A 26821-nucleotide genomic window follows, 5' to 3' on the forward strand; every position below is an offset into this window, starting at 1 on the left:
ATCCACTGATCATATTATGCACAAAAATGACCAGCTCTAAACTGTCAAGTCAATTATACATATAATTCAGTCATGAAACTCTAGATGGCGCAAGCTGATAGACCATTTCCATGAAATCTGCAAGCTATCTCACCTTTACCACATGGAAGCTAGCATGAGAATATGCAATATTGGAATATGAGAATTGAGTCAATAACAACAACAGCTGCTGCATAAGGACAACAACCTTGCTGAGAGGATACAGGCAAGCATATCTTGGATGAGAACCTATATTATATGAAATTAAGGTATTTTTCATGAAGATAGACTGTGTAGATTTGCATGTTATCCTGCGGTCGGTAACTGAACGAATGCCTGTAGCATGCATGCTTGCTCAGGTGGCGGTTGGGGGTTATTCCTCCATCTCTACCGGCTTGCAACATGACAGAATTTATTAAAGTCAAACATAGTGCAGATTCTGATTATGAAAGTTTTAGGCAGATTGGCTCAGACACACATAGTATGGCATATTCATTAGCATGCCAAAACTACTCTGAGAGTTGCATTATTGAAATTTATTACACGGCTCTGTGGAATACTTGATTCTGATTGGTCAATCGCACCCATCCAGTGGTATGTTATTCCCAGATAACAACCGCTCGGAACAGATAACGCAGGCTTATCCGGGTTACTGAAGTCAGCAGCGGTGTACATTGATATGAACGTTTTTTTTCTCCGTGAAAGTTTTGCATTTGGTGAGCTTATAAATTATTAAAACTCGGTCGAATCAATATTTTGTGTCATCCAGTATCGTGGACTCGCTCTCTCTTGTTTCATACAAACACAGCTGCTGCCATTTTGTGACTATTGTTTTGTACAATGTTGAGATAAGATACAAACGGGTACGATTTAAAACTGTTTAATCGGAAATCAATATCTCAAATACTCGCCGTAAATCGATGCGAATGGTCGTCTTCCGGAAGCTAGATATTTTAGTCGATAAAGGTTTAAATATAGATATTTTTCTTACACGAACGCATCACTTCATTTTTAGAAGGCTGCGTGGATTACTTTTATCATGGATGCACTTTGATGGACTTCAAAAAATGTACAGCCATTCACTGCCATTATTAAAGGAGAACTCCGGTCAATTTTAACATTGAGCAAATTTTTTGTTGTAAATTTGGAGTGCTGTCAATACAGAGAACAACGACAAAAATCGGTGTGGCCTACACCGTGTTATCCTCTTTTTAAAATTTTGCACCCTGTTGACTTAAATCATGGGCTAATTTTCATTTTGGGGTTTAAGTCTAAATTTAGCAGGCTTTACATGCAGTTTTCATGCTTTCTCTCCATTACCACATGGCACAAGCTGATTAGCCTCTGCTGATTCTGCAGCCAATGAGATTGCTTGCTCAACATTTAAATAGTCTGGTTCAGTGTTTGCTGTAGGCTAGTGCTGCAGTGCGCTATCAGAGTTCCCCTGAAACCCTCCACCTCCCCCAGCTCCACCTGCCTAGATCTGCTACTGGATTTATCTATGTCTATTTATGCAGCAGCAGCAGCAACATCTTACATGCTCACAGCTGCATGCATAGCAGATCTAGTCATGCCAAGACCAACTGTTCAGTAAATCTTTTTGAAAGTCTCTTATGCTCACCAAGGCTCCATTTATTTGAGTAAAACAGTATAGTATATATTATAACAATTGAATATAATGGCAAAGCTGAATTGTCAGTGTCACATGATCCTTCAGAAATCATTCTAATACGCTGATTTGATTTGAAAACCTCTGACCCCAAACTTTTGATTAAAGTCAAACATAGTGCAGATTCTGATTAATAATCTAAGTGAACAGTGTACACACTATCATGTCTCTTATTATCAGTCAGATATAATAGTCCAAAATGGCATCTAAAAACAAAACAAATTGTGATTTATCACTTTACATGTCAATTGTCTCTTCCAGTCTAAGTGGATGGTTCCTGTTCCCTATGAGCTGCAATTACAGACTTTGTGCTGATAGTCAAATATGCTGTAAACTATGGAATCCCTGAAGCACGAGATGAAATCGGATAAAAGCCTTCATGCCTTGTTACTCCTACGATGTTATTTCAGCATAGTAAAACACACTACGCTGTATGTAGTATGTAGTACAGGATTTTCAGACTATATCTTTAATTACAGTCACTGAGCCTGTAATTTCAGTGATGCACAAAATGCTCATTGGTCTGTAATATTTCGGTTTTCTCAAGTAATCACAGTGTGTTTGAGACGTGAGGTTGTACCGTGTCTTTCCCCCTCCTCTCCAGTGTTGACATACTTTGATGAAACTCGTCCCATCTCTCGTCTCCCCCCGCAGCGATAGATTAAATGTCACAGGGCTTCTTGTAGGACAAAATTCTCCTCAGCTGAGTATATCAGCACCTCTTCACCTTCACACGAGCGTTTCTGATACTAATCCTCCTACGAGTGATTGAATAACAATCAAGTTTGTCTAATAGTCACACTCCAGTGAAGACGTCTTTGTGTCCTTGACTCGTGTCTGATCTGCTCACAGACGGTCACGCAGAAAGTGCAAAACTCTGACTGTCAGCCAGTGGACGTTTGATCAGAAACAAAGTTAAATGTGCCATTGAATTACATGTGAAAGTGAAATCAAGGTGTTCAGTGATGCTTAAAGGGAGACAAAAAATTATAATAATGATGCAAATTCTGCCATCATTTATTCATCCTCATGTTGTTCCAAACCTATAGGACTTTCTTTCTTCTGTGGAACACAACATAAGATATTTTGAGAAATGTCCCAGTGTTTTTTTCCCCATGGATAACATTCTTCAAAATATCTTTTTTTGTGTGTCTAGTGAATACAAATCTTACGGCTTTGGACATAAGGGTGAGTAAATCCACCCTCCATAAAATAAAATAAATTAGCAAAACAACATATTTTGGCTGTATTTATACATCACACACACACACACACACACACACACTCACACACACACACACACACACACACACACACACACACACACACACACACACACACTCTCTCACACACATATTTAGTAAATTAGTATGTGAAGCATGTGTCTCAGAGCAATATATTATTGTATGTATTTATAAAGGGAATTTTAATATTTTAACATTTAATATTTATTTTTTCTGAAGTCACAAAGGTTGTGAATTACAACTTAATTTGAATTATTTTAATGAATGTGGCATTGCAGTCTTGCATTGCATGGCATTTTCTATTGAAATCATGCATTACTAATGCATAAAGGTCTGGATCCCACATTAAGAAGCAATGGTTAATAATGGATGACCATTACATCACATTAAATTGATCTTTCGAATTACACACTGTTAAATAAATCATTAGAAATCAGTGATCCTGTGAGAAACAGGCTCATTTGATCTCAGTCAGATCAGATGTACTGTATGTGACACTCATTAACTGAATTAGCAATTAGCACTGTTTGACTTTTACTATATTAATAACACATGAAACTTAGTGCGTTTCAATGATGACTGACATCACCAATGGTTTTATTCCAGCACAGATATTGTTATGAAACAAAAATAACCATAAGAGGAAATATTCAGAGAATATATGGAAACATGTCTGTCACTAAAGACAGAAGCAAGACCATAAAAATAAATGAAGCATGTATAAATATAATAATGATAAAAATATGAAGAAGCACTTTAGGTTGAAGAAAAACAGCGGAGATAAAACATCTTCTGCATTAATGCATCAGTTTTCACACAGACACCAGGGACAGCAGCCAAACACACACGAGCATCATTTAGATGTGACAATATTAATCAAGCACATGTGACAACAAAACAGCAAAATCGAAACTGACTATGCAAATATTAAATAAGCTGCCAGAATGTTGATAAAGGTTTATATTTAAGTATAAGTTTATATAGTGTCGACTGCGTTTAGATCTGTTCCCTATTCCCGGTCACACTCTGGTCTACATCTGTGAGTTACTGGCTGGATAAGAGGCTACACTCGTTGTTTTATGATCTCTTATGACACGGGTCGTGTCCAGCATCAGATAAAGAGCATCAGGAGACACGGGGGTCTTACCTGACATAAACCTCAGAGACATGCAATCCTCTGATGGGCGTCACAGTTGTGTTGAATCCCCACAGGCCTGATGTCTACAGCATCTGTAAACATCCATGTGCCTGTGGTCTGTGACTAAAAGGGGTTTTATTGCTTGACACTCTTCAAGAATCATGAATTATTTAGAGAAGTCAGCTGTAAAGATCTCTCCCTTCAGTATGCAGCTGTCTACTGGAGACGTCCCTGTGAAAATACACCTGTGGTGCTTCTCATTAGGTGGATGTGGTGTGGGAAATCCTGATCATAATATACTCAGCACAGTCGCTCGTGGTCACTGTTGACGCTTTCTGTTTCCCATATGACAAACAGTATTACCTACCAGTCAAGAAATAAAATGGAATGAAAAAGACATATTTTTTGGTATACATATTTGTATTCACTGAAAACATTCCCCTCTGCTGTTTTAATATTTTGTAGTGGGAAAAACTAATTAAATCTGCTGTGGAACACAAGTTATTTGGCTTGTTAGGGTTATATGACTATTCACTTTTTATGTACCTTAATCAAAGATATAGCAGAATTGAACTTCCAGTGGTGAAACGTCGTTTTCCTCATATGAATTCCTGCTATTCATATCCAGTCAGGTGAAAGTTACGAGTGACAGAGCCATTACACCCGCACATGATCGCTGATAAACACATCTGTATCAGCTGGATAAACAAAGCGTTCGGTGTAAACTTCTGACATGAGATATCTGAGGTTAATTGCTTGTGAAAACTGTTTCATCAAAGCACACGCAGCCATCAGGTGTTGTCAGGTTTATAGTGAACGTGACTGTGCGTATAATGAACTTTCTTCAGAGGCCTTAAACTTGCATAGTGAGGCACAAAAATTTTATATTGATTAAAGTTTCCTCTGGCAGCGTCCCGTAAGTCCTTTATGCAGAGGCAGGACACACCGTTCTGGTCTAAAAAGACCGTTTTCCTCAATCACAGAGCAGTCGCTCATGCAAACAGGACTTTTCTCTTTGCCAAGTCAAGCAGCAAATGTTCGGCTTTGATACATTTTCAATTTTACACTTCCTATCTTCTATTTATGGCATGCATAAATCATAAGTGAGTTGTGCTTCTTTCCAAAAACGTCAGATATGAAATAGCACAAGCACAGAGGGAATTCAAACACAGTAAAATACAGTAATGATATCCGCTTCTACACACCGCAGCAGCGGGGCGGCCGCTAGTTACCAACTTAACTGCTTTTAAACTGTTCAACATTTAATTGCTTATAAATTTAGCAAAATTCCCTGACTGTGGACTTGTTCAAGTAGGTGATTTGAGCTTTTGTGACATATGGTGTGTTATCATGCTGGAAGTAGCCATTTGAAGATTGTATAAAGAGATGGACATGGTCAGCAACAATACTCAGGTTGGCTGTGGTGTTTAAAGCTACACTGTGTAATTTTTTAAGTTGATTCTTAGCAAAAAACACTTTGTTCTTTCAAAATTATATGTGCTCATTAATGTATAATTACTTCTACCAACTAATCAAGTATTCTCGTAAACGTAAATCTGCCATTTATAATACATACGGGTGAGCTGCTCGAATGGCGGAAGCCATGTTGCGACCTCCATCTTGAAAATACATTAGCCAAAGAGGGACATACCTGGAAATTCAAGCTTCGCCTTTCGCGTTTTTACACTCAGTGTCACCGCGACGAATGCGAGGGGGAGATTACTCGCGACTGCCGGCAGATTTGAAATATGGGAGGGGCTAGAAAGTAATATTCAGTTGGTAGTCATATACAATGCCACCGCTAGATGGGAGTAATTACTACACAGTGTAGCTTTAAATGATGCTCAATTGGCACTAAGGGGCTCAAAGTGTGCCAAGAAACATCTTCCACACTATTACATCAGCATCAGTCTGAACCGTTGATACAAGGCAGAATGGATCCATGCTTTCATGTTGTTTACTCTAAATTCTGACCCTACCATCTGAATTTCACAGCAGGAATCTTCTATTGCCCAATTTTGCCGTTCGAATTGTAGCCTCAGTTTCCTGTTCTTAATTGACAGGACTTGCACACACTGTCTTCTAGTATGTGTCTTCTACTACTGTAGCTCATCTGCTTCAAGGTTCGACATGTTGTGCGTTCAGAGATGCTCTATGGCAGACCTCGGTTGTAACGAGTGCTTTTTTCGAGTTACTGTTGATTTTCTATCAGCTCAAAAATATCTCTGTGTAATTCAGTGAGTTAACCTGCATTGCTATAGACGGCCCATGACTAACACAAACACAAGCTCGTGGCCTGTAGGAGCGCAGGATATATGAGAGCAGCGAGATGTGGCCGGACCGCAGTAATGAGAACACAGACGTTCCCTCAGAGGACACTGAGGTCTGAGACATCTGCCACCAGATGCTCAAATGAGCTGCACAAATGAGACCTTACATATGCATACTGAGTTTTTACATGCCTGTCACGATACATGAAGCAGATCCGAAAGTGCTTTTCGTTGCTCTTTGGGCATTCGGAGTCTGAGAGCCCATCACTATTTTTGACAAAAGCAACAAAAAAACATAAAAAAGGATCCATAAACTGATTCCAATCCATAGTAGTTACTTATAGTCAGTAGAATGTCTGTTGGGGAGCTTCACAATAAAGAGTTAGATGATATTAAGCAAACAGCCTAATCCTCTAATGTAGGTTATAAATATTTAGCATATTAAATATTCAGCATATTTAACTTTACATCCACTTCTGTTAATTTTGAGTGTGTTTCTATTGAACAGTTTGATCAAACAGTTTCAGAGTGCATAGAGAGACAAATGGAGATACAATGAACACACATTCACAGGATCATTACAGTAATTGATTTAGTGAAATACTGTCACACCTGTTACACCAGAAGAGATGGACTTACTGTAGGAAATAAATCTTAAAGTGCAGCATGTCATTTTCTGCTAACATTGCACCAGTCTGAGCAAGCATTGCTGTCCGCGCTGGTCACGCTGTTCTGTTCACATGAGATAATGGAAATAATCCACTCAAAACAATGTATTTAATTAGAAACACAAAGAGCACATTGTCCGTGTGGTGTGGATGAGTCGGTTATTTAATCCTAATTGGTGTTTTGTTCTTCAGATATTATGGCCAACAGCTAATATATAAAAATGAGTTGTAGCGCAGAGCTTATGAAATATAAAGCTTGTCATGCAGTTCTGCCTCCCAGCCAAAGTCTGACTCTACAAAAACTGCTTTAAAGTTGCTTTTGGGGTTCAGGTTCCTGATATTTCTCTTATGTCATCCAGCCCTTCTAGTTTTCCCTTTCATACTCATTCTGACCATTGCCATGCGCGCTTCTCTATCTTTCCATCAGAAATGATTTATCTTCAGGAGATTTTTACACATTACTCTGATTGTGTCAAAGCCTTGAGGCTAGATCCATTGAAGATACTTCATATCTGAAAATACGTGAATAATAATAATAAAAAAGCCCAGGAATGGATCGATTGATTCAGTGCTTCTGCTTTGGACTTCTGCGTCGTCCGTTTTGGCTTTAACAAGGTTTCCTGCTCGATCAACTGTGAAGACGTGTCAGTGTTATTTTGAGCTCTGTGTGTTTGTCTGAACACCAGTGGCATATGATGGAGTCGACCTGAAGTCGAGCAGGGCAAATAATTGAAATAGCGAGTGGGTGGAACAAGATAATGAGGACTTCCACCAGGAGGGCGGATGATCCGCCGCATAAAAACAGAGAGGAGCCAATATAGCTGCAAAACTATCACAATGATTTTCACTTCAGACTGACACGAGATCTGGTGCTTTGCCTGTTTGGTGAACAATAAGTTACCAGGCGCTTATTATCACATTTTACGTCTGAAGTAGGGGAGAGCGGGGGCGAAAGTACCATTTTTCAGAAAAACATAATTTTAAAAGATGATGGTTTAGACAGAGATATATTTTTGCTGTGCTCAGTCACTCACAAGTGTGGTCTATCAATACCAGGTGGTATTTTGTAAAAATGTAGAATGACTTCAGTATAATTTCACTTTGAACTTAAGACTGCTCATGTTACTTTCGACCCCGTCAGTTGGGACGAAAGTAACACACAGGTGGGTCAAAAGTAACACAACAATATACAAGGTAGATTTTTTGTGTTACTCTTGTTTTTTTTTTTATTAGCCTAAATATACTTGAGTATGACCTTGTTAACATGTAACATCAAACATGCAAACATATTTTGGCCTTTATCTTTGCAAAAAAAAATTTTTTTAAATGAAAATGTAAGTTAACAGTTTCATCAAATGTTTCAAAAGTAACAAAACAGTACAAACTTGAATTGTTTAGAATATTTTGGTATTGGCAATGTCAATGCATTTTATAAAATGTTTTTTCAACATGAAAAATATGAAAATTAAATTAAATTAGCATAATATCAATTCTCAACATAACAATAGTCATATTTCCATCCAGCTGTTTTTATGCATACATTTAAAATGTGCATAAAAACATCTGGATGGAAACCCTGCAACTTCATAGGTGGAGGTGGAAAGCTATAAGGTATGGCTAAAACCTAAATGTGACTAGGTAAATGGAAACAGATTGAGTGAAAATAAATAGTGACACAGAAATCAGCTGATTTAAATGTGACTTAAGCTTTAAACGCCCTCTCATAAACATCTGTTATATTCTGTTGGTATAATATGACATAAACATGTTTTAATGAATGCTGCAACACACAGAAAGTCACCACATTAGCAGAGGGATAAAAGAAACACTTGTTTTCACTGTAGCGGGACAAAAGTAACAAGTGTTACTTTCGTCCCGACAGGAACTCCTGACATTTAAACCCAATTTACTTTTATACTGAAAAACTCTGACAAGGCAAACTTCAGGATGTGTTACAGCACTAAATAACCTGTAGATTGATCATTACTGTGTGACACATGAAACGAAAAACACAACTTGTAATTTTAAAAAAAGTACCGCTTCAGTATTTACTTATCGTACTCGAAAACAGCTTTCCGGATCTATCCGCGGGAAACAATGATGAAATCACGTGATATTTAGCGGCTCCGTCACTGGCTGCGTGCTGAATCTGCTGTCATAGCTTGAAACGCAAATGTAATCGGGGCTCAGAGAAAATCGCTTTGTTACTTTCGTCCCGTGTTACTTTCGCCCCGGTTCTCCCCTACTTATATCGTTTCTGATTTAGATTGCAGAATGAATGCTATATTAAGTCGATATTCCAATAAGCCAACAAACAAGAATATGTTAGTTCACGGCAGCATGTGACATTGAGCTTGCTAATAAACAGTTGCTTTAAAGACAGCAAGCATCAATACAACAGAGCAGCCAAAGTCACCACAAGTCATTTGTCTTCTTGTGTCTCAGTCACTCGCAGTAATGAATGCATTGGCTTGTCGTCATTAAACTCATTTGTGTTTCTTTCCACCCTTCATTTTGTCGGCCAGATGTCTGATTTGCCCCACATGCGATGAGATTTCAGGGACTGTTAGCCATGCTGGGATTGTTAACATAAGACTGACGGCGCCTCGCTTCCAATTAGACTAATAATGTCTCCGATAGGAGCAGTCAATGAGAATCTCACCTCGTCTCCTCCATATTTGTTCAGTCATCATTAACAAACCATTATGTTCACTGACCACAAATAGAGGCACATATTGACGTCCCCCCTTCTTATTGTTTTTGCTTCGTCGTCTTCAGAGGCGCATCAGTAATGTTTCATTACCTTTTGAATGAATCGTGAGACTGTTATTGTTTCATTTGATCAGGTCTGCACTGCAATGAAAGAGCAACATACGATAATGAATGAGGTGTCATGAGGAATATTCTCCTTATTGGTGGAAATGATGGTGCAGTTGATTTTAAACAACACTATGAATAAGGCCGATTTGAATGAACAATTAATAATCCGTTAGCTAGCAAAGACTTAATATGTGTATGCCGAGTCTCAGCGAGGGATTCAGACTGAGTTCACCTGACTTGAATGCTGAGCTCTTTCACTCTGATTGGAAGCCCATCTTATCACCCACCACACGAGTCAGGCACCTGAGAGGCATGTCAATAGTGAAAAGCAACCGTCTAGTTCCTGTTCAATTCAACAAACACACAAGCGTACAGTCGGCCTCGCTTTCCGAACAAAGCCCGGGGTTGATGTGTTCTTTCACCAATCAGCTTTGCAGAAACAAATGACAGTGCAATTACCAGTGTGTTTTTAGTGGCTGGTTCATAATTCACATTATTGTTACACAGAACAGGTAATTAAAATGTGTAAAGCCAGATTATGTTCAGTGTTTCATGTCTGTGTTTGTTAGCTAAAGGCGTGTGGTGAGAAACAGAGGTCTGGCTTAGCGAGCGTCGTGTTTTCTCAGCTAGCTGCCGGTTATGTACTTTTGTGCTCTTGTAAGTCGCTATGAAAAGAAAAGCATCTGAACATGACCGTAAATATAAACACACAGTTTGAAAGACATTTTGTCAGCTTATACAGGAAGAAGTTAGTAGGTTTATAATTAAAACCAACATGATTTAGCATAATCTTTCGTGAAAATATCAAAAGAGTCACGGGCTGATGGTTAGCGACGCGTGTAGTGGTTAAATCATTTCAAGCTTTTCAGTCTGTTGTCTCTCTGACCGTGAACACACCAGCCCATGCACATGGACGTCACTCTGGGGTTTCTGAATATTACAGGTGTGTGTTCGAGCGTCCAGCTCTTCTTTCTGATTGCTACGCAGTCGATTGCCAGACGTCCACCAGCCAATGTTCCCTGCCAAAACAAATTGACTAGATATCCTGCAATCCATATGCATTATGCATTGATCTGCACCACACGGTAATGGGATCTGACTGTATTTCACCATCACTGCTTTTCATTTGGAACAAAATAATGCATTTAAAAATATTCCATTAAAATAACAATCTCTTCAATCTTTATGTTTATTATGCACAGAACAATATCCATTAAAACAGAGTGGCCGATCCGTTTGGTTTTGAGTTTTAGTGAACCCAAAAATATTCTATAAAAGTCTGACTAAGGGACAGATTTATTTATTTATTCACACGACTCTCCTGAATTCTTGATTCTGATTCACTAAACTGTGCTAGTCTCATTTCTTCACACATAATACATATAAGACTGTTAACATTTAAACTCAAATCAACATTTAATAACTATAGTCATATTTGATGATTAACACAGAATGCAGGGAGATCTCAGCATAAATGACAGAAATATTGTAAGCAGCTGTAAGAAGGCGGCTACGCAATTTTTGAATAGTGCAGGTGTGGATAAACACAATCTGTTGGGCGCAAGCCCAAATTCTCAAGCCAAAAAGACTCTCGGTCTCATTTAAAATCCGCATTTGTAATCGTTAACACATCCTGAATGTGTTTGTTTTTCCTGATTTGAAAACTTTCAACTGTCACAATGTTTGCTTTAGTTTCAATCAGCCTATAATTTGGGGTTTCAAATACAATGTTACTGAGCTACATTTTTAAATATTAATATTAAATGTTTTGAATTATATATTGCCCGTAATATATTATTAAAAATCTTAAATATTTTAACTTGTTTTCTTTTTATTTTGACGTTTTATTCATGAACGGATCAGTCCAGCGTTCACCTGAGGACTGCCGGATCAAACTCTACAACTAGTGATTTATTTCTGAAGGCCACACACATATTTTGCACCTTTGAATTTTCTCCATTTTCAAGAGTGCCCTCTTCGTTCTGTTCGCTGAATACATTCATTGGAATAAAACAACTCATCCAATTTTTGTCTAGAAACACATATTTTACAGTGACTCATAACAACTGAATGGTGTTGGCCTCAGGCTTTAATGTAGTTTTATTTCCTCAACTCTGAATAAAGAAGAACACGCACTGCTTCCAAACAGAGTAACTCAAGCTGTCACATTGAATTCTGTCCCAAAAAACTTGTTTCTAACTTATGTTTTGGATTTTTCTTGTTAGATAAGTAGGTGTAGACGAACATAGTCAGAGATGTGTAATGTATTGCTTGTTAAAGTGCATTTAAATGAGCACTGGGGTGGAGGTTGTCCAAATCGTAGCTTCTCTGACGCCCACAGCTGCTCAGAGCCAGAGAGGAGCAAATAGTTTCAGTTTTTATGTTCTGCGCTACATTAAGAATGTTTGCACAAGGGCCTCTTTTGAACTCAGAAAGAAAATTAGCATAATTCACTTTAGGATGAAGCAGAGGGCATCTGAAAAATTCTGCCATAGGCAATCTGTTCGCCGTTAAAACATCTATGTTTACTGAAATGGACAGAAAGAACTGGTCCAATGAATCTCTGTTTGTTACAATCAATCATGGGGGAAATATTATTGGATTAATTCTCATTAGTAATTATATTCACTTGTTAAATTCATATATATTCAGTGCAATACCCTAAATGTAGTATATAACAATGATTATAATTAATTAAATAATTAACTTGTAATACTATTAATGATTATTACATTACATATAGAACAAAATTAATGTAGGCCTACATGTGCAGACAAAATATGTAATATAATTTAATGAGGGATCGTCCGTTTAATTTATAGTCTTTAGATGGTTTTGCATATATTGATCAATTTGCCATGATTTAGTTGCCTATTATAGACAGGCATTGTGGAAAGAAAGAAAAAATGTGAGTTCTTGTAGTAGCCAATAATCCAATGGCTGTGAGAAAAGAGCAACACTGCCACCTGCAGACATATTTAGGTAATAGAAAGAAATATTATGTGTGCATTACTGTTCTCGTTTCTTTCAATAACCTTCCGTTCCGTTCCTGACCCGATGCTAAACTTTAGTCATTCTTCTACTTGCTTCATTTCTTCAAGGTTTTAAAAAAGAGAAACAACATTTCACAGCCCCTTTGAAACAGTAACTGTGGTTTATAAACAGGCTCAACTGCTATGGGATTTTGTTCATGGTTCCTGATGTTCAGGGTTTTTGGATCATTATGTATCCTGCAGCTACACCGAAAAGGCTGCAATTTTTCGGTGCCCCTTGAATGTTTAGTTTGACGTATTTTTTTTTTTTGGCAACGTAATCACACCAGACCAGGTGCACCCCGCGTAATTCCCGCAGCTGCGCAGTGCGGCTCATGATTGTTGTGGCGCTCGTGTGAGCCGCGCGGAGAGTTGTTGCAAAATGCAAACTGAATTGTAGGTCTACGCCGTGTACTTCTCGCCTCTTCCTTGCACGTTCGTTGTCTTTGACCGGGTAAGTTCAAGTTGTGTAATATCATGTGAAATAATAAGCAGAGCTTTGTGTGTCACTGAACTTCACGCTTGATGTAACAAACTTCACGTGGTCGCGATTGCTGCCTTAAAGGGACCGTTCACCCAAAAATGTCAAATTCGGTCATTATTTACTCACCCCCTTGTTGTTTCAAACCATAGACTGTAAAAAAAAAAAAAGACATTCGAAGAAAGTCTTGTTCGTAGATGGATTTTGATTTAAAAAAATATATAAAATCTGACTCAGTTCTGTAGCATTGACAGTTATTCTACCACTTTGATGCTTCAAAAAGTTTATAAAGAGATCATAAAACTAATTCATATATGAATTTAGTACACATTTGCTGAATAGACACGCTCGCTTTATATATGAATCAGATGATGAACTGATTGAATAGGCTTTTATTCGCATTAAACAAACATAAAGCTCACCCATGCATGCTTGTGCTGCAATGAACCTCATTGGTTTGTGTCAAGTGAACATGCTTGAGCTTCTGTTTACCACTTATATGTGAGTTGATGTTTATATGTGAATAAAAGCCTTAATTCAATCTGTTGATGTACCATTGACTTCCATAGTATTTCCCCCCCCCCCCCTATGGAAGTCAGTGGGGTGGATCAACTGTTTGGTTACCGACATTCTTCAAAATATCTTCTTTTGTGTTGTTCAGCAGAATAAATAAATTCATACAGGTTTGAAACAACTTGAGGTTAAGTAAATGATGACATAATTTTCATCCAGACTATTCCTTTAACTGAAAATATTTGAGTAAGAACAAAACTTTACTCAGTTTACTGTAATAATGGACAGGTAGCATGTGATCAACTATTTCAACTAAAAACATTAGATTTATAGGTTCAAAAACAAAAGGCAATTGGAATGCCTGAATTTGAGCTCTGTTAACTTGCAGGGGTTTTCAGTGTAATAATGTATACTGTTATTCAGTACAAAGTGTGTATTCAGTAGCCTAATTCTTTTTAGTATTTGGTATAAGACAAAAGTATAATGGTGCATATAGGCTAATACATACTATTATATAAAAAATTATATATTCAAGGTATATTGCTATATATAGCTATCAATTATTTTAGTAATCAAATATTCTACTGATTATTCCATTGAGTAATCGGATAAAACATTGTGGTATTAAAAATAGATCTAAGTGAACAACAGCCTTTAAAATGACTAAAATAGGTAACACTTTACAATAAGGTTCATTAGTTAATTACCTTAGTCAACATCCTTAGAATGAACAATACTTCTACAGCATTTATTCATCTTAGTTAATAGTAATTTCAACATTTACTAATACATTATTAAAATCAAAGGTTGTATTTGTTAACATTAATGTACTGCGATTCATAAATACAGTTACAAATGTAGCTATTGTTCATTGTTAGTTCATATGTTGGTTAATACATTAATGTTAACTCATGAACCTTATTGTAAAGTGTTACCCATAATAACAAGCAATAATTATTGGTTCAAATTAAGTATTAAATATGGGTTTTATTGATGTATTAAAGTACACCATGTAAAATATATGATATAAACTGATAGAAACATTATTAAAACAAATGCCCGCAGAGGGCGCTAACGGCCTGGTTACACTAAGACTAAGGCATGATCAAATCCTTGTTTAATATTTAGAATTAAAAATGGATTTTTAATTCCAGAGGCCAAGGGAACTTTATCAGGACGCATAGTATCCCAGATCCATGAAATAACTGGCCTTTCAAAATCAAAATCTGCCTGCCTCTATGGGAATTTAACATAGTGTCCTGACTTATGCACCCTGTATTTTAAAGAAGAACATTTATTTATTAACGATACATTATTCATTCACAAAGTAACTTGGTGTCTTTAAAGGTTGGAGTTTAGATTTTTTTTATTCCTCTTTTTAGTCAACTTTAGCATGTGTGTGTTCAATGCTAAGCACAGTAAATAATTAAGGGTTGTGTTTCTCTGTGGGGAAAAAAACAGCGCATTTATTTATTTAACTGAATCACAGCCTTTGTGATTTCACGATAGCATATGCTATATTATGATTGTAAATGGTTTTTAAATATATTGCGTAGCCTTAGAAAACGGTGTAATAATGCGGTTCGTGGATTCTCGTCTGTGGAATAAAGTAGTAGTACTTTACTTTAATCGAGGAATCGGTACAGCCCTATATTGCTAGTATAATTGGATTACACTCTTAAATTTGTAATGTACTAATAACAGTTAAGGTACACTCTAATTTATTCTATCAAGTGTGTACTTAGTCCCTACTCAGGCATACTTGAAGTTGTTCCATTTTACAAGTACAGTAAATCAAATAGTACTTTAGTAAAAACTATTTTACAACTAAACTATACTTGGAACAAAATTAAGCCTAGTTGTTCCAAAATGACAATCTTCAAGTTAATAAATCAACACTTTATACTGATCTGTAGTCTGTCTACAAGTTAATACACTGAACTTCAGTGACTGAAGTGTGCCAAAAATGAATGGGCTATAGTCCTTATTCAGAGCAGCATCATGACATGTATGAAAGCAAGGCTGTGACTTACAGTGTTTTCAATGGCATCCGCTGTATGAAGCTCCTAGATCACTTATCATTTTCCACAGCTCATATTTGTGGGACTGCTTTTTTTCACTGAAGTTTATTGGAAAGATGTTTTTGCTGTTTTGTCAGCAGAACAATAAAAAAAAACACATTAAATAACAGTAGGCTATAAGTCACTGAAGAGATGTATTTCTATCACAGCCTCTCTTTCATTCCTGTTAAAAATCTAAGATGGCGCTGCTGTGAATAAGGTCTATACTTAGCACACTCTATCTTTGCATGTGCTGGTTACGTATTATTTCCAGATTTGCATAATCTAGGCTACTTTTTTTCGTGGACAGGCGATTAGGCTACAAAATTGTATTCGATTTGTAAGAAGCCTCGTTTGTACTTTGTAAATCTGTTTTCATAGAAACCGCAGTTTCTGGCTTTTGGGCATATACATGTCGTAGTCATATAATGTTGCGTGCCATTCGTGTGTGTATTTTAATTTTATAATGCGAATAGCTCCATAAGCCTGCTAGATAGTAGAGGCTGTGCAAACGGTCCAAGCCATTTGATAAATCAGCGTATAGTTTAAAAACTGGCCAACTAGTCAGGTCATACTAGGCTCACATTGACAAATAGATTTGTGATTTGTTTCACAGTGCTGTGCAGTTTTAGTCACTTTATCATTCCCCGAGTGCCTAACTTAACTATTCTGGTATGTGAAAGGTTTCAAAGAACAGTTTTGGTCAGTCAATCCTTCCCCTGAAGTTCATTCTGATTTGTGAAATCAATGCTAATATTGCTATCTTACTGACTTAAACCTGTAGGCTGCTGCAATATACATTTTATTTTCCTGGAGTAAGTGTGTTCATTTGTTGTTTGACTGCTTGTAAAAAGTATGTAGGAAAATGATTATTAGAACTGCCGCTTTGAACTTGCTCAAGTATAGAATCGTCGGTCAGTGATGGGATTGTCTCATTTCTTTTCTAACCAAGTATACAGTCGTGTCGACTTGTGTGTGGCCCATGTAATGGCCCCTAAAGCAGCATAGGCTTGGTTTCACAGACAGGGCTTAGATTAAACCAGGATTAGGCCTTAGTTCAATTAGGACATTTAAAGAAGCTTTTATAAATGTTTTTTTTTTTTACTGGTGTTCATCTTAAGACAAAACAATAGCACATCATATTTAGGATATATCAGTGCACGTTGCTTTCAGTTAAAACTGCTCAAACATGCATTTTATTCTGGGACTAGTCTTAAACCTTGTCTGTGAAACCAGGGGATGGTGTCATACTTGCTACCTATAGGATACATTTTGAGGTTATCTTATTTTAGACAATCCAAGCAGTGCGGACAAGAATAAGTGATGGTTTCAGGCTCAATATGTAATGTAATATTTGCACACAATTGTTTGGCAAAGGAACATCCGAGTTCTTTGAAACTGCTGTTGATGGGCACAATTAAAATAATGATGGAGTTAAAACATCCTTTTTACAAAATATAGTTAAATATGAGTTTGATTTGTGTCTTCACAGATGAGTTTGCCTGTGCTGAAGGACTTCTCCCTGTAATACTGTCCCACATGACACACATTTGGCCGGAGCTGGAGTGAGAGGGAGCAGACCTGCCACAGACTCAGAACAGCGGTGAGTTATGAAATCCTTTTAAAACGATGTCCTTTACGCAAGGGATCATGCCATAAATAAATACACTAGCATGATTTGATATTATGATCTTAAAATGAGTATACATGGGAGACGGAGCATAACCACTTTTTGATAAGCAGTCAGTAATACTAAACACAAAACTGGAAAAAATAGACAATAATTGTGTAGCTAGTATTTAAAAAAAAAAAGGTATGTTGATATGACTCATGGGGCTATTAATCAGTATTTTCATGATAGGTGTACATAGTACATTCTTTAAAACCTATAGGCTAATTGAGTGAAATTTTAATTCATAGTGTTGGTATTAGGTCATATCTTTAAATAACATATTGGCATATAAATACAGTAGTTGTCAAAAGTGATATACGGCTTAGGAACATTGACACCTTCATGTATTAAAAAGATTATATAGATTTTGTGCTTGGAGTCAATTTTTTGTGATAATGCTATGCAGACATAATTTCTTGGCCAGGCTGGCCTTTTTTTTGCGTAGTAAAATTAAAACTTGTGTGCCACACAATTTTGTCAGATAAATACCATTAACCAAGTTTAGTATTTTGTTTTTCTCCACTACTGTATGTAGAGTGCCTTTCATAAAAAATGGTCAAAACAAAGCAAGTTTTTATTGTTTCTGATATTTTCCATGCACCTTCTAGCAGTCCACTGGTGCTAAACCCCCGAACCCCATGATTTAGAGAAGACAGGAAATGTAAGTGATTATTATATATTAGAAATACTTTAACTAATGAACCGTATCGTAATGTATCAACTAACAATGAGCAATGGTTGTTACAGCATTTATTAATCTTTGTTAATAAAAATACCTTTGATTTTAATGATGTATTCACTATGTACAGCAACATAGTGTCGGGCCACGAAATGTTAATATTAAAGGGATAGTTCACTTTGAAATAAAATGTTGGTATGTTTTAGCTTACCTCAAGGGCATCCAAGATGTAGGTGTCTTTTTTTCCGCAGCAGTTTCAATTTTGATGTCAAACCGTTCTTGTCTGACAGTCATATCATGCAGGTCTATGGTCATTGTCTCAAAGAGCATGCACAGAGTCCAAATTAAAACAATTCCCCATCGTAAGTACACATTGATGGCCTAAGACACGAAACGAGCGGTTTGTGTGAGAAAACGAATGGTATTTATATAGTTTTTACCTCTTTAACACAGCCATGTCCAAGTGATTTGAGGGCGCGAGCGCATCCTGGTGCATAGATATATATATATATATACACTAGATTTCGCATTAAAGACATTCGTTCCAATGAACTGCCGTAGCCAAGGTGACATCTAGTGTATACATCTATGCACCAGTCTGCGCACACGCCCTCAGATCACTTGGACCTGGCTGTGTTACAAGAGGTAAAAACTATATAAATACCGCTCGTTTCGTGTCTTAGGCCATCAATGTGTACTTACGATGGGGAATTGTTTTAATTTGGACTCTGTGCATGCTCTTTGAGACAGTGACCATAGACCTGCATGATCTGACTGTCAGGCAAGAACGGTTTGACCTAAAAATATCAAAATTGAAACTGCTGCGGAAAAAAAGACACATCTTGGATGCCCTTGAGGTAAGCTAAAACATACCAACATTTTATTTCAAAGTGAACTATCCCTTTAACTAAGATTAATAAATGATGAAGTGTTCATTCTTAGGTATTGTAAAGTGTTACCAAAATATTTTTATGTTACCTGACTAGGGTCCCCCAGTGAACATGCAATACATTTAAGCAGTGTTGGGCTCTTTACTCAACAAATTTAATTTGTTACTCTTTTCAAAAGTAAGACTCTTACTTCCTGGCAACAGTATTTCGTTATACTTGAAAAAGCCGACACTAGATCCTGTGTATATGATGTTTATTGAAGGCACTGCCAGTCTTAGTTAAAGTAAGACTGAGGGAGGTAGAAAGAGTACCAGGTTTTTTTTTGGCTTGGTTGTCTTCATGTTACACAGCTGCAAAGACACATTAATATGCAAAAGGTTAAGGTAATTTCCTGACAAACTATCTGCAGCATCTTCAAATAAAAACAATTATGACTAGTAAGTTTCTCCAAGAGTTACAATTTTTACACACATATCCTTCAACTTTTCTCATTCTTCATATGTCAGTATTGTAGCAAATGGTCTTCCAATATTGAAAGCAGATATGCAGGTATCTTATATTTGACAACATTATAAAGCATTAACTGAAACACTAAATTAAAAGTGGTTGAACAGTTCTTTGTGAAAGAATTGCCCATGTGGCCTAGTAGATATGGCATCATGATTTAGTACAGAATTAAAAATGTGCAAGGAAGGCAGTCGACTTCGTCCGGTAATGTTTAAAAGAGTCTTTGGTCCCTCTCAGGACAGCAGCAGTGTTTGTAGGATGAATAAGGTAAGTGTCGTGATTGCAGTGGTGCAGGACTGGGGTTGTGTTGTTCCTGTTGAGCTGTTGTCACTCTGCTGAAGGAGGAAGTTGTGTGTCAGGGCAGAGAACGAGTCAGGACCATATGGCACTTTAATGCTTTGTGTGAGGGTCTCGTGTCCTGGGTAAGTCACCTGTAGACAAAGAAACAATGAGTTACCTCTGCAGTTAAAACCTCACAGATTTTACTCCAATTTTTTTTACATTTTAATAGCTTTATGTGTAGCTGGTGAAAAAATACTAGTAACATGTCTATATAATCACTTGTGTGCTCCAGCACCATTTGTTTAGTCATGGCTGTAAAGTTGTTTCCTTCATTTCAGGATGTCATTTTGTTCCAAACCTCCTCCTGCAGAGAGGTATCAGCTAGTGAGGCTGGGAAAATTCTCATCTAACATCTGGACGATGAGCACTGGTGCTCCACAAGCATGTGCTTTCCCCACTACATGGCGAGGTTGAGCAGAACGCACTCTAAAGATGATAGTGGACTTCAGAAGGAACACTCCCCTCCATTATCATCATGGACTGCACATTGACTGCATTGTGAAAAAAGTCCAGCAGAGGTTCAACCTGCCATATGACCAGCTAACCCAGCTACATAATGATAGACACAAACTTGTAATACATATTTGCACTTATTCTTACATTCATATTACAACGTCACTTTTGCTACTATTTTCACGATATAGCACTTGCAACTCAGTGGCAGAGAGAGAGAAAGGTGATGCAGGGTACAAAGGAGTTGTTTTATTGGTTGGTGCCTAACCAATGAAATGGTGATACATAGGGCTGCACGATATATCAAAATATCGCAAATGTGCATATCATTAATAATTTGAATAGCCTAATACTTAAAAAAGTTATTTATAGTCTTAGGTCGACGCAGATATGTAATATGCGTGTGTGTGCTCCAAGTCTGACGAAAGACAATCAACAAGCCACGACACTCTCATAGCAAGCTAATCTGATAAAATGAGCCAGCCCAAGGCACCCACAGCTGCTGTCAAAACCAAGAAGCACCTCAAAGATATGGCAGTATTTTGGTTTAAAAAAAAGATGACCACATGCAGACTGAAGTTATGTAAATCTCGAGTAGCAACGCAAAGGGGAAATACTACAAATCTATACCATTTCATTGGTTAGGCGCCAACCACTAAAACGACTCCTTTGTTCCCTCGCTGAGTTGCAAGTGCCTAATTGAGATTGTACTGCAAACGACATTTTACAGGTTTGTGTATATTTCAGCGTACAACTTCTCAATTTTACATGCTCCAGAGTTTTGCTACTCTTTTACCCTCATAGTCCCGACTGCTGAAAGGATTATTGATACTCACCCCGGCAGCAACCTATTTTAACTGCTGCCTTCTGGCGATTCAATACACAGGGCCTCCATCTCCCTCCTGAACAGTTAAATGCCTCCCAAGACATTGTTTACTGCAATGTCTTATTAATTAACTTTTTTTAAACAGTATATGTAATATGCCTGCTTTTAAAATGTTCACGTCTATACTTTATTATTATGTGTTTTGTATTACATGTGATGTGTACTCGAAGATTCATTTACCTCGAAAAATTCCTACTGTGTGCAAACAAGTGTCAATAAAGCTTTGATTTTTCTGCAAAGAAGGCCTGGAACCATATATTTGTATGTATTCTAATACTTTTCTGTTGATATAGGCTATGCTTAAGTCATCTTCATTTATATAGCACTTTTTAAACAATGTAGATAGTTTCAAAGCTGCTTTACAGAGATAAACTTATAATTTAAGGTAACAGATTGTTTTGGCTTCATAGCGGTTCTTGAATAATGTTATTTTCCAGCTAACGTTAGTTTTTAATTATTCACTTCCGTCGAAAGGATAATTAGTTATTAAATTAGGGGCCGCTAAGACGACACTTCTCTCTACACAGACTTTAAACGCGAATCTGTGATAAAAACTTATGGCGCTCACGTGCGCATCAATAATTAAAGGAGAACTCCAGTCAAGTTTTTGTAAATTTGGAGTGCTGTCAATACAGAGAACAACGACAAACATCGGTGTTGCCTACAGCGTGTTATCCTCTTTTTAAAATGTGCACCCTATTGACTTGAATGGGGTCTAATTTTAAACCTGCTTTTATTTCTCTTATCATCCTTGATGTGTCATACAAGTGTCAATTGTCGTGAACTCGACAATCGACTACTTTGGACTTCGACCGAAAACAGGAACTAAATTTGCGCTGGCTGATATAACATCATTTTTATTCATATCTTTCACATCTACAGCAGTCAGATTCACTCGTGATCACTCAACATGGCTGGGCACTTGTATGACACATCAAGGATGATAAGAGAAATAAAAGCAGGTTTAAAATTAGACCCCATTCAAGTCAATAGGGTGCACATTTTAAAAAGAGGATAACACGGTGTAGGCAACACCGATTTTTGTCGTTGTTCTCTGTATTGACAGCACTCCAAATTTACAAAAAATTGAGCTCAATGTTAAAATTGACCGGAGTTCTCCTTTAATTCTATAGTTAAGTGCGTTTGAATATGTGTGCATTAACATAAGATATCACTATGTACAATGAGGATTTGTTTTATTACCATGTTAACTAATTTGCATAAACTGAGAACAAATACTTTTAACCATATCATTTTGAAAACGAAGTTAGTTTTGACTACAATTGTTTTAGTGATTAATGTAAACATCAGTTCATCCTGATGTATGTGAACAGGTTAAATAACTGATCCTGCAAAGGCCACAATCCTGGATGCCTTTGTTTTAACTACTTATTGTTTTTCAAATCTCAATGTTGAGTGAATTGACTTTACGTGGTGCATACTGTGCTCCGTCTTTATTTGCTCAATAAATCCCTGGCTAACTCAAACCCTGAGGTGCTGCATTCTGAAGGTGTTTTGTAACTGCCGGAGAGACTCAACTTTTACAACTCAAATAGCGCTTTAAAATGTGATTGCTTATCACTTTTGCCCTGAATATAGAGTATTTTTTTTGTTTGTAATGTGTGACTTATCTGCAAAGCTTTCAGAGAAATGAGATGTGCAGTTGAATGACCACACGGGGGCGCTGTCTTACCGTGATGGTGTAGTTGCCGGGCAGCAGCAGTCTGAAGTACTCCCCGTTACGATCGCTACTGAATGGACACGTATTTCTTCTTCCCGACACCTCGACTACAGCGTTTTGCACAGGCTTCCCGTCTGAGTCCATCACTACTCCTTTCACTCCTGTGAAAAATAAAATACAAACTCTGACTTGATTTCTGTTTGCAAAACATCACACTGGACCTGATATAACGTTATAAGAAAGGTAACGTTAGATTAACCACTTTTGCTTCACTTGGGCCAGTAAGCGGCCACATATCAATCATCCACCATTCTAGTAAAATGGAAATATTTCTACTGGTTTTCTGTAAACCTGCACGACCTCCATCAATTATGGAGTCGCATGTAAACAATAGTTGCTAGGTCTGTGTACGAGTGACTTATACCATGGAATCTGACTTGTTCAAGTGCTATAATCGTGTCCCCGGTGCATCTACCAACGCAGAAAACGTGAACAGTGACAACCCAGTAACTTTGTTTTGGTAAGCCTTTCTTCTAACGTAAGAAAGGGATCTTATTGTAATCTAATTAAACTTCCACCCACGGCGCCGCCATTTTGTTTTTGCAAGCGACAAAACCTCTTATAACGTTACTGTCTATGGACAAAACCAATGGCAAAAGCATTGTCTTGTTAGCACGCATGCAAACTGTTCTGTCGTTGGCCATTACCATTACCATTATTTGACCCAAAAAATGTCACAGCTATCTTATAAAGACCCCCTGTGTCAACTTGTGTAAAAAAGTTAAACATGACGGTAACGTTACATGCAAGCATATGAGATGAATCAATGTAACTCCACAACAACTACATAAGATAAATGTATCCACTAACCATTCAGAAACGTCCAGGTGCAGTCTAAAAGTTGCAACCTCTTCCTGAGTCTCTCTGTAAGGCTGCACTCCGCTACTTATTTCTAAAATCTGACTGAAATTCGCGTGTTTTGGTATTGACTGAGGACCACACGCTCGTGTAAAGATCGGCCATCTTCTGAACGGAGGTGGGGAACAGCAGCTCATTTGCATTTAAAGGGACACACACAAAGAGTTTTTGCTCACACACAAAAAGAGGCAAAATTGACAAGCTATAATAAATTATCTGGGGGTATTTTGAGCAGAAATTTCACACATTATGAGGACACGGACACCATATTATATCTTGTGAAAAGGGGCATAACAGCACCATCTTACAAGCAGATAAATGCAAATAACTTGACATTAAACATCTTAATTGCGTCGACGTGGAATCACAACTCTTTAGAGGTGCTCTCTAGTTGGTTTGCCATTTTTTTCACAACGTTGTTTAAGAGGTGTGGTAGCGTATGTCGGGATGTTTTGCTTGTGGTTGGATTACAGGGACAGTTGTGTCAATGCTGGGTGTGGACGGCGGCTTTGTCCCTGTGGGTCAGGATGGTGCTGTGTGTAATTTCATTGCTGTAACATAATATGTTTACTGTGCTTCAATAATAATAATACAGTGCCCTATACCGGATGCAATTTAGCTCATTATTTGATGGCTACAATAAGCCTATATGGTTTGGCAAAACTGCTTTTTTTTAAAATGTTTGCTTAGCTTGTTTGTTTCTTTAGGGGCCACTTAAAGGGATAGTTCACTTTGAAATACAATTTTGGTATGTTTTAGCTTACCTGAAGTGCATCCAAAATGTCGGTGTCTTTGTCTCCGCAGTAGTTTTTAATTTTGATATTTTTAGGTCAAACAGTTCTTGTCTGTCAGTCATATAATGCAGGTATATAGGAATGGTCTTCAAAAGCATGCAGAGATGTCTCTAATAGCATGCAGAGAAAAGTGAACTATCCCTTTAAGTGTGTGTGGGACGTTTTACTGGTAAAATCTGAAATCACCTAACTTCTCGAGTTAATAAAAGAGCTAAAGGTGTTGTCACATCTACCGTTACTTGGAGAAATACACTTATGCAACCAGACAATCGGGAGTTTCACGTGAGGGCAAAAATGTTCTCTACATAGTTTTGATTGTGTTCAAATTCACAGCGTTGACCAACACAGTTGAGTGATTAGAAAGTGACTTGTGTGAGCATTGATTCATGCAGCACTATGCTACTGACAATGAAGCTTTTTACTGCTATTTTTCTTCTTTATATTGTGTTTATCATAAACAGTATTGTATAGGCCTATATGAACAAAAAGGTGAACTATTAATTACACGACTGGCTGTAATTTGCAAGTGAGTTTAGCCAGTCTAGCTCGCTAATAAACAATTGTGTTATCATAAAAACGGACTAACGATGCCTAGTAATCTGTCAAATTACATATAGCAGTCAACAAGACAGTAGCAACATTAGCAAATTGTATTTCATGTCGACACAGACAATAAAGTCATCATTGTCTGAGACCGACACGCACTGGCCAAATGCTACTAGAAATGTCCCATGGCAGTCTAAACACAAACACCAGCACACACTTCTAGTGGATCATAACTTATGATTCATAAGTTATGATTAAGAGGGATTTTTTTTATTTGTATGACTATATATTTTTTTGGAATACCACGCATAATGCTCCTTTAAAGCTACACAGTGTTTTTTGCTAAGAATCAACTTAAAAAATTACATTGTTCTTTCAAAATTATATGTGCAATTACTTCTACCAACTAATCAAGTATTCTCGTAAACGTAAATCTGCCATTTATAATACATACGAGTGAGTCGATTGAATGGCGGAAGCCATGTTGCGCCTCCATCTTGAAAATACATTAGCCAAAGAGGGACATACCTGGAAATTCAAGCTTTGCCTTTCGCGATTTTACACTCAGTGTCACCGTGACGAATGCGAGGGGGAGATTACTCGCGACTGCCGGCAGATTTGAAATAATATGGCCACCGTACGAGTTAAACGCCCTCGGAATGGGAGGGGCTAGAAAGTAATATTCAGTTGGTAGTCATATACAATTTCACCACTAGATGGGAGTAATTCCTACACAGTGTAGCTTTAAGTGGGCAAGTGTCTAAGCAGTACCTACCTAGGTGTACTTGCTGCATGTAAGCCAGTAGTGCAGGTCTGTTGGCCTCCCATAGGCCAGAAAGCTGTGGCTCTGGAGGAAACTTGCAGCAAGAGATTTCCAGTGTGAGCTCTAAACACTGTGCCCACACATAGTTATAGTCTTGCATTCCCCCTAAGAGAAAAACACATTCAATTAGTACAGAACCATCGATTGGTACTAACAGTATAACATTATATTACATCCGTGCGGTACTGTAGGTCTTAATATATATGCTGTCTGTTTTCGTTAATGTTAGGGCGTTTTCACACCTGAAAGTCCGCACCAAGGTCCGAACCAAAGTTCATGTTTTGATACGTTTTATACATTCAGTAAGTTTTGGTTTGGTTTCACATTGCAATAAAGAACTTTACATGACATGCTTGCGTCCTGTTGTCATCATCTATGTGGGCTGCATCTCGACATTGATTGGTTTGTAAAATGGACGTGCATCTGACGTCAGCGTGTTGTCAAATTGGCGGGTAACTGACAACAATGAATGAACAGACGCATATCGTTGAAACTATATTGTCATCATTATGGTATTACTACCTGCAGCACCAACTATAAATGGTCTGAAAGTCTGAACCTTCCAGAAAATGCTTTCACACTATAACGAACCAAACCTTTGTTCAGTTTGATCCGGACCGAGACCACCTCTTTTCATCGGACCAAATTTCGTCTGTTTCGTCACAATTGTGGTATACTGGTAAAAAAGTTGAAAATATGTATTTTTCTATAGATATT

At 37.5% G+C, this 26821-nt stretch overlaps 1 protein-coding gene and 1 long non-coding RNA gene across 2 annotated transcripts in view; one reads left to right on the plus strand and one right to left on the minus strand.

Annotated features, from left to right (window-relative positions):
* The first annotated feature begins 13176 nt into the window (after positions 1 to 13176).
* Positions 13177 to 21578, plus strand: LOC307003993. Its single transcript, XR_013798904.1, has 3 exons — positions 13177 to 13313; positions 17406 to 17516; positions 20282 to 21578. It is a non-coding gene; the product is annotated as an uncharacterized lncRNA (long non-coding RNA).
* cpm (carboxypeptidase M) overlaps positions 19262 to 26821 on the minus strand; it is a 36454-nt gene continuing 28894 nt past the window's right edge. Inside the window, exons 7-9 of the mRNA XM_079622934.1 lie at positions 26057 to 26209; positions 23036 to 23184; positions 19262 to 20092 (exon numbers count right to left, since the gene is read on the minus strand). Of these exons, the coding sequence (XP_079479060.1) occupies positions 19895 to 20092; positions 23036 to 23184; positions 26057 to 26209 (500 nt within the window). The 3' untranslated portion in view covers positions 19262 to 19894. The remainder of the gene's footprint in view (positions 20093 to 23035; positions 23185 to 26056; positions 26210 to 26821) is intronic.

Source organism: Phoxinus phoxinus (assembly GCF_949152265.1).
Source record: "Phoxinus phoxinus genome assembly, chromosome: 9".
Taxonomy (NCBI): domain Eukaryota; kingdom Metazoa; phylum Chordata; class Actinopteri; order Cypriniformes; family Leuciscidae; genus Phoxinus; species Phoxinus phoxinus.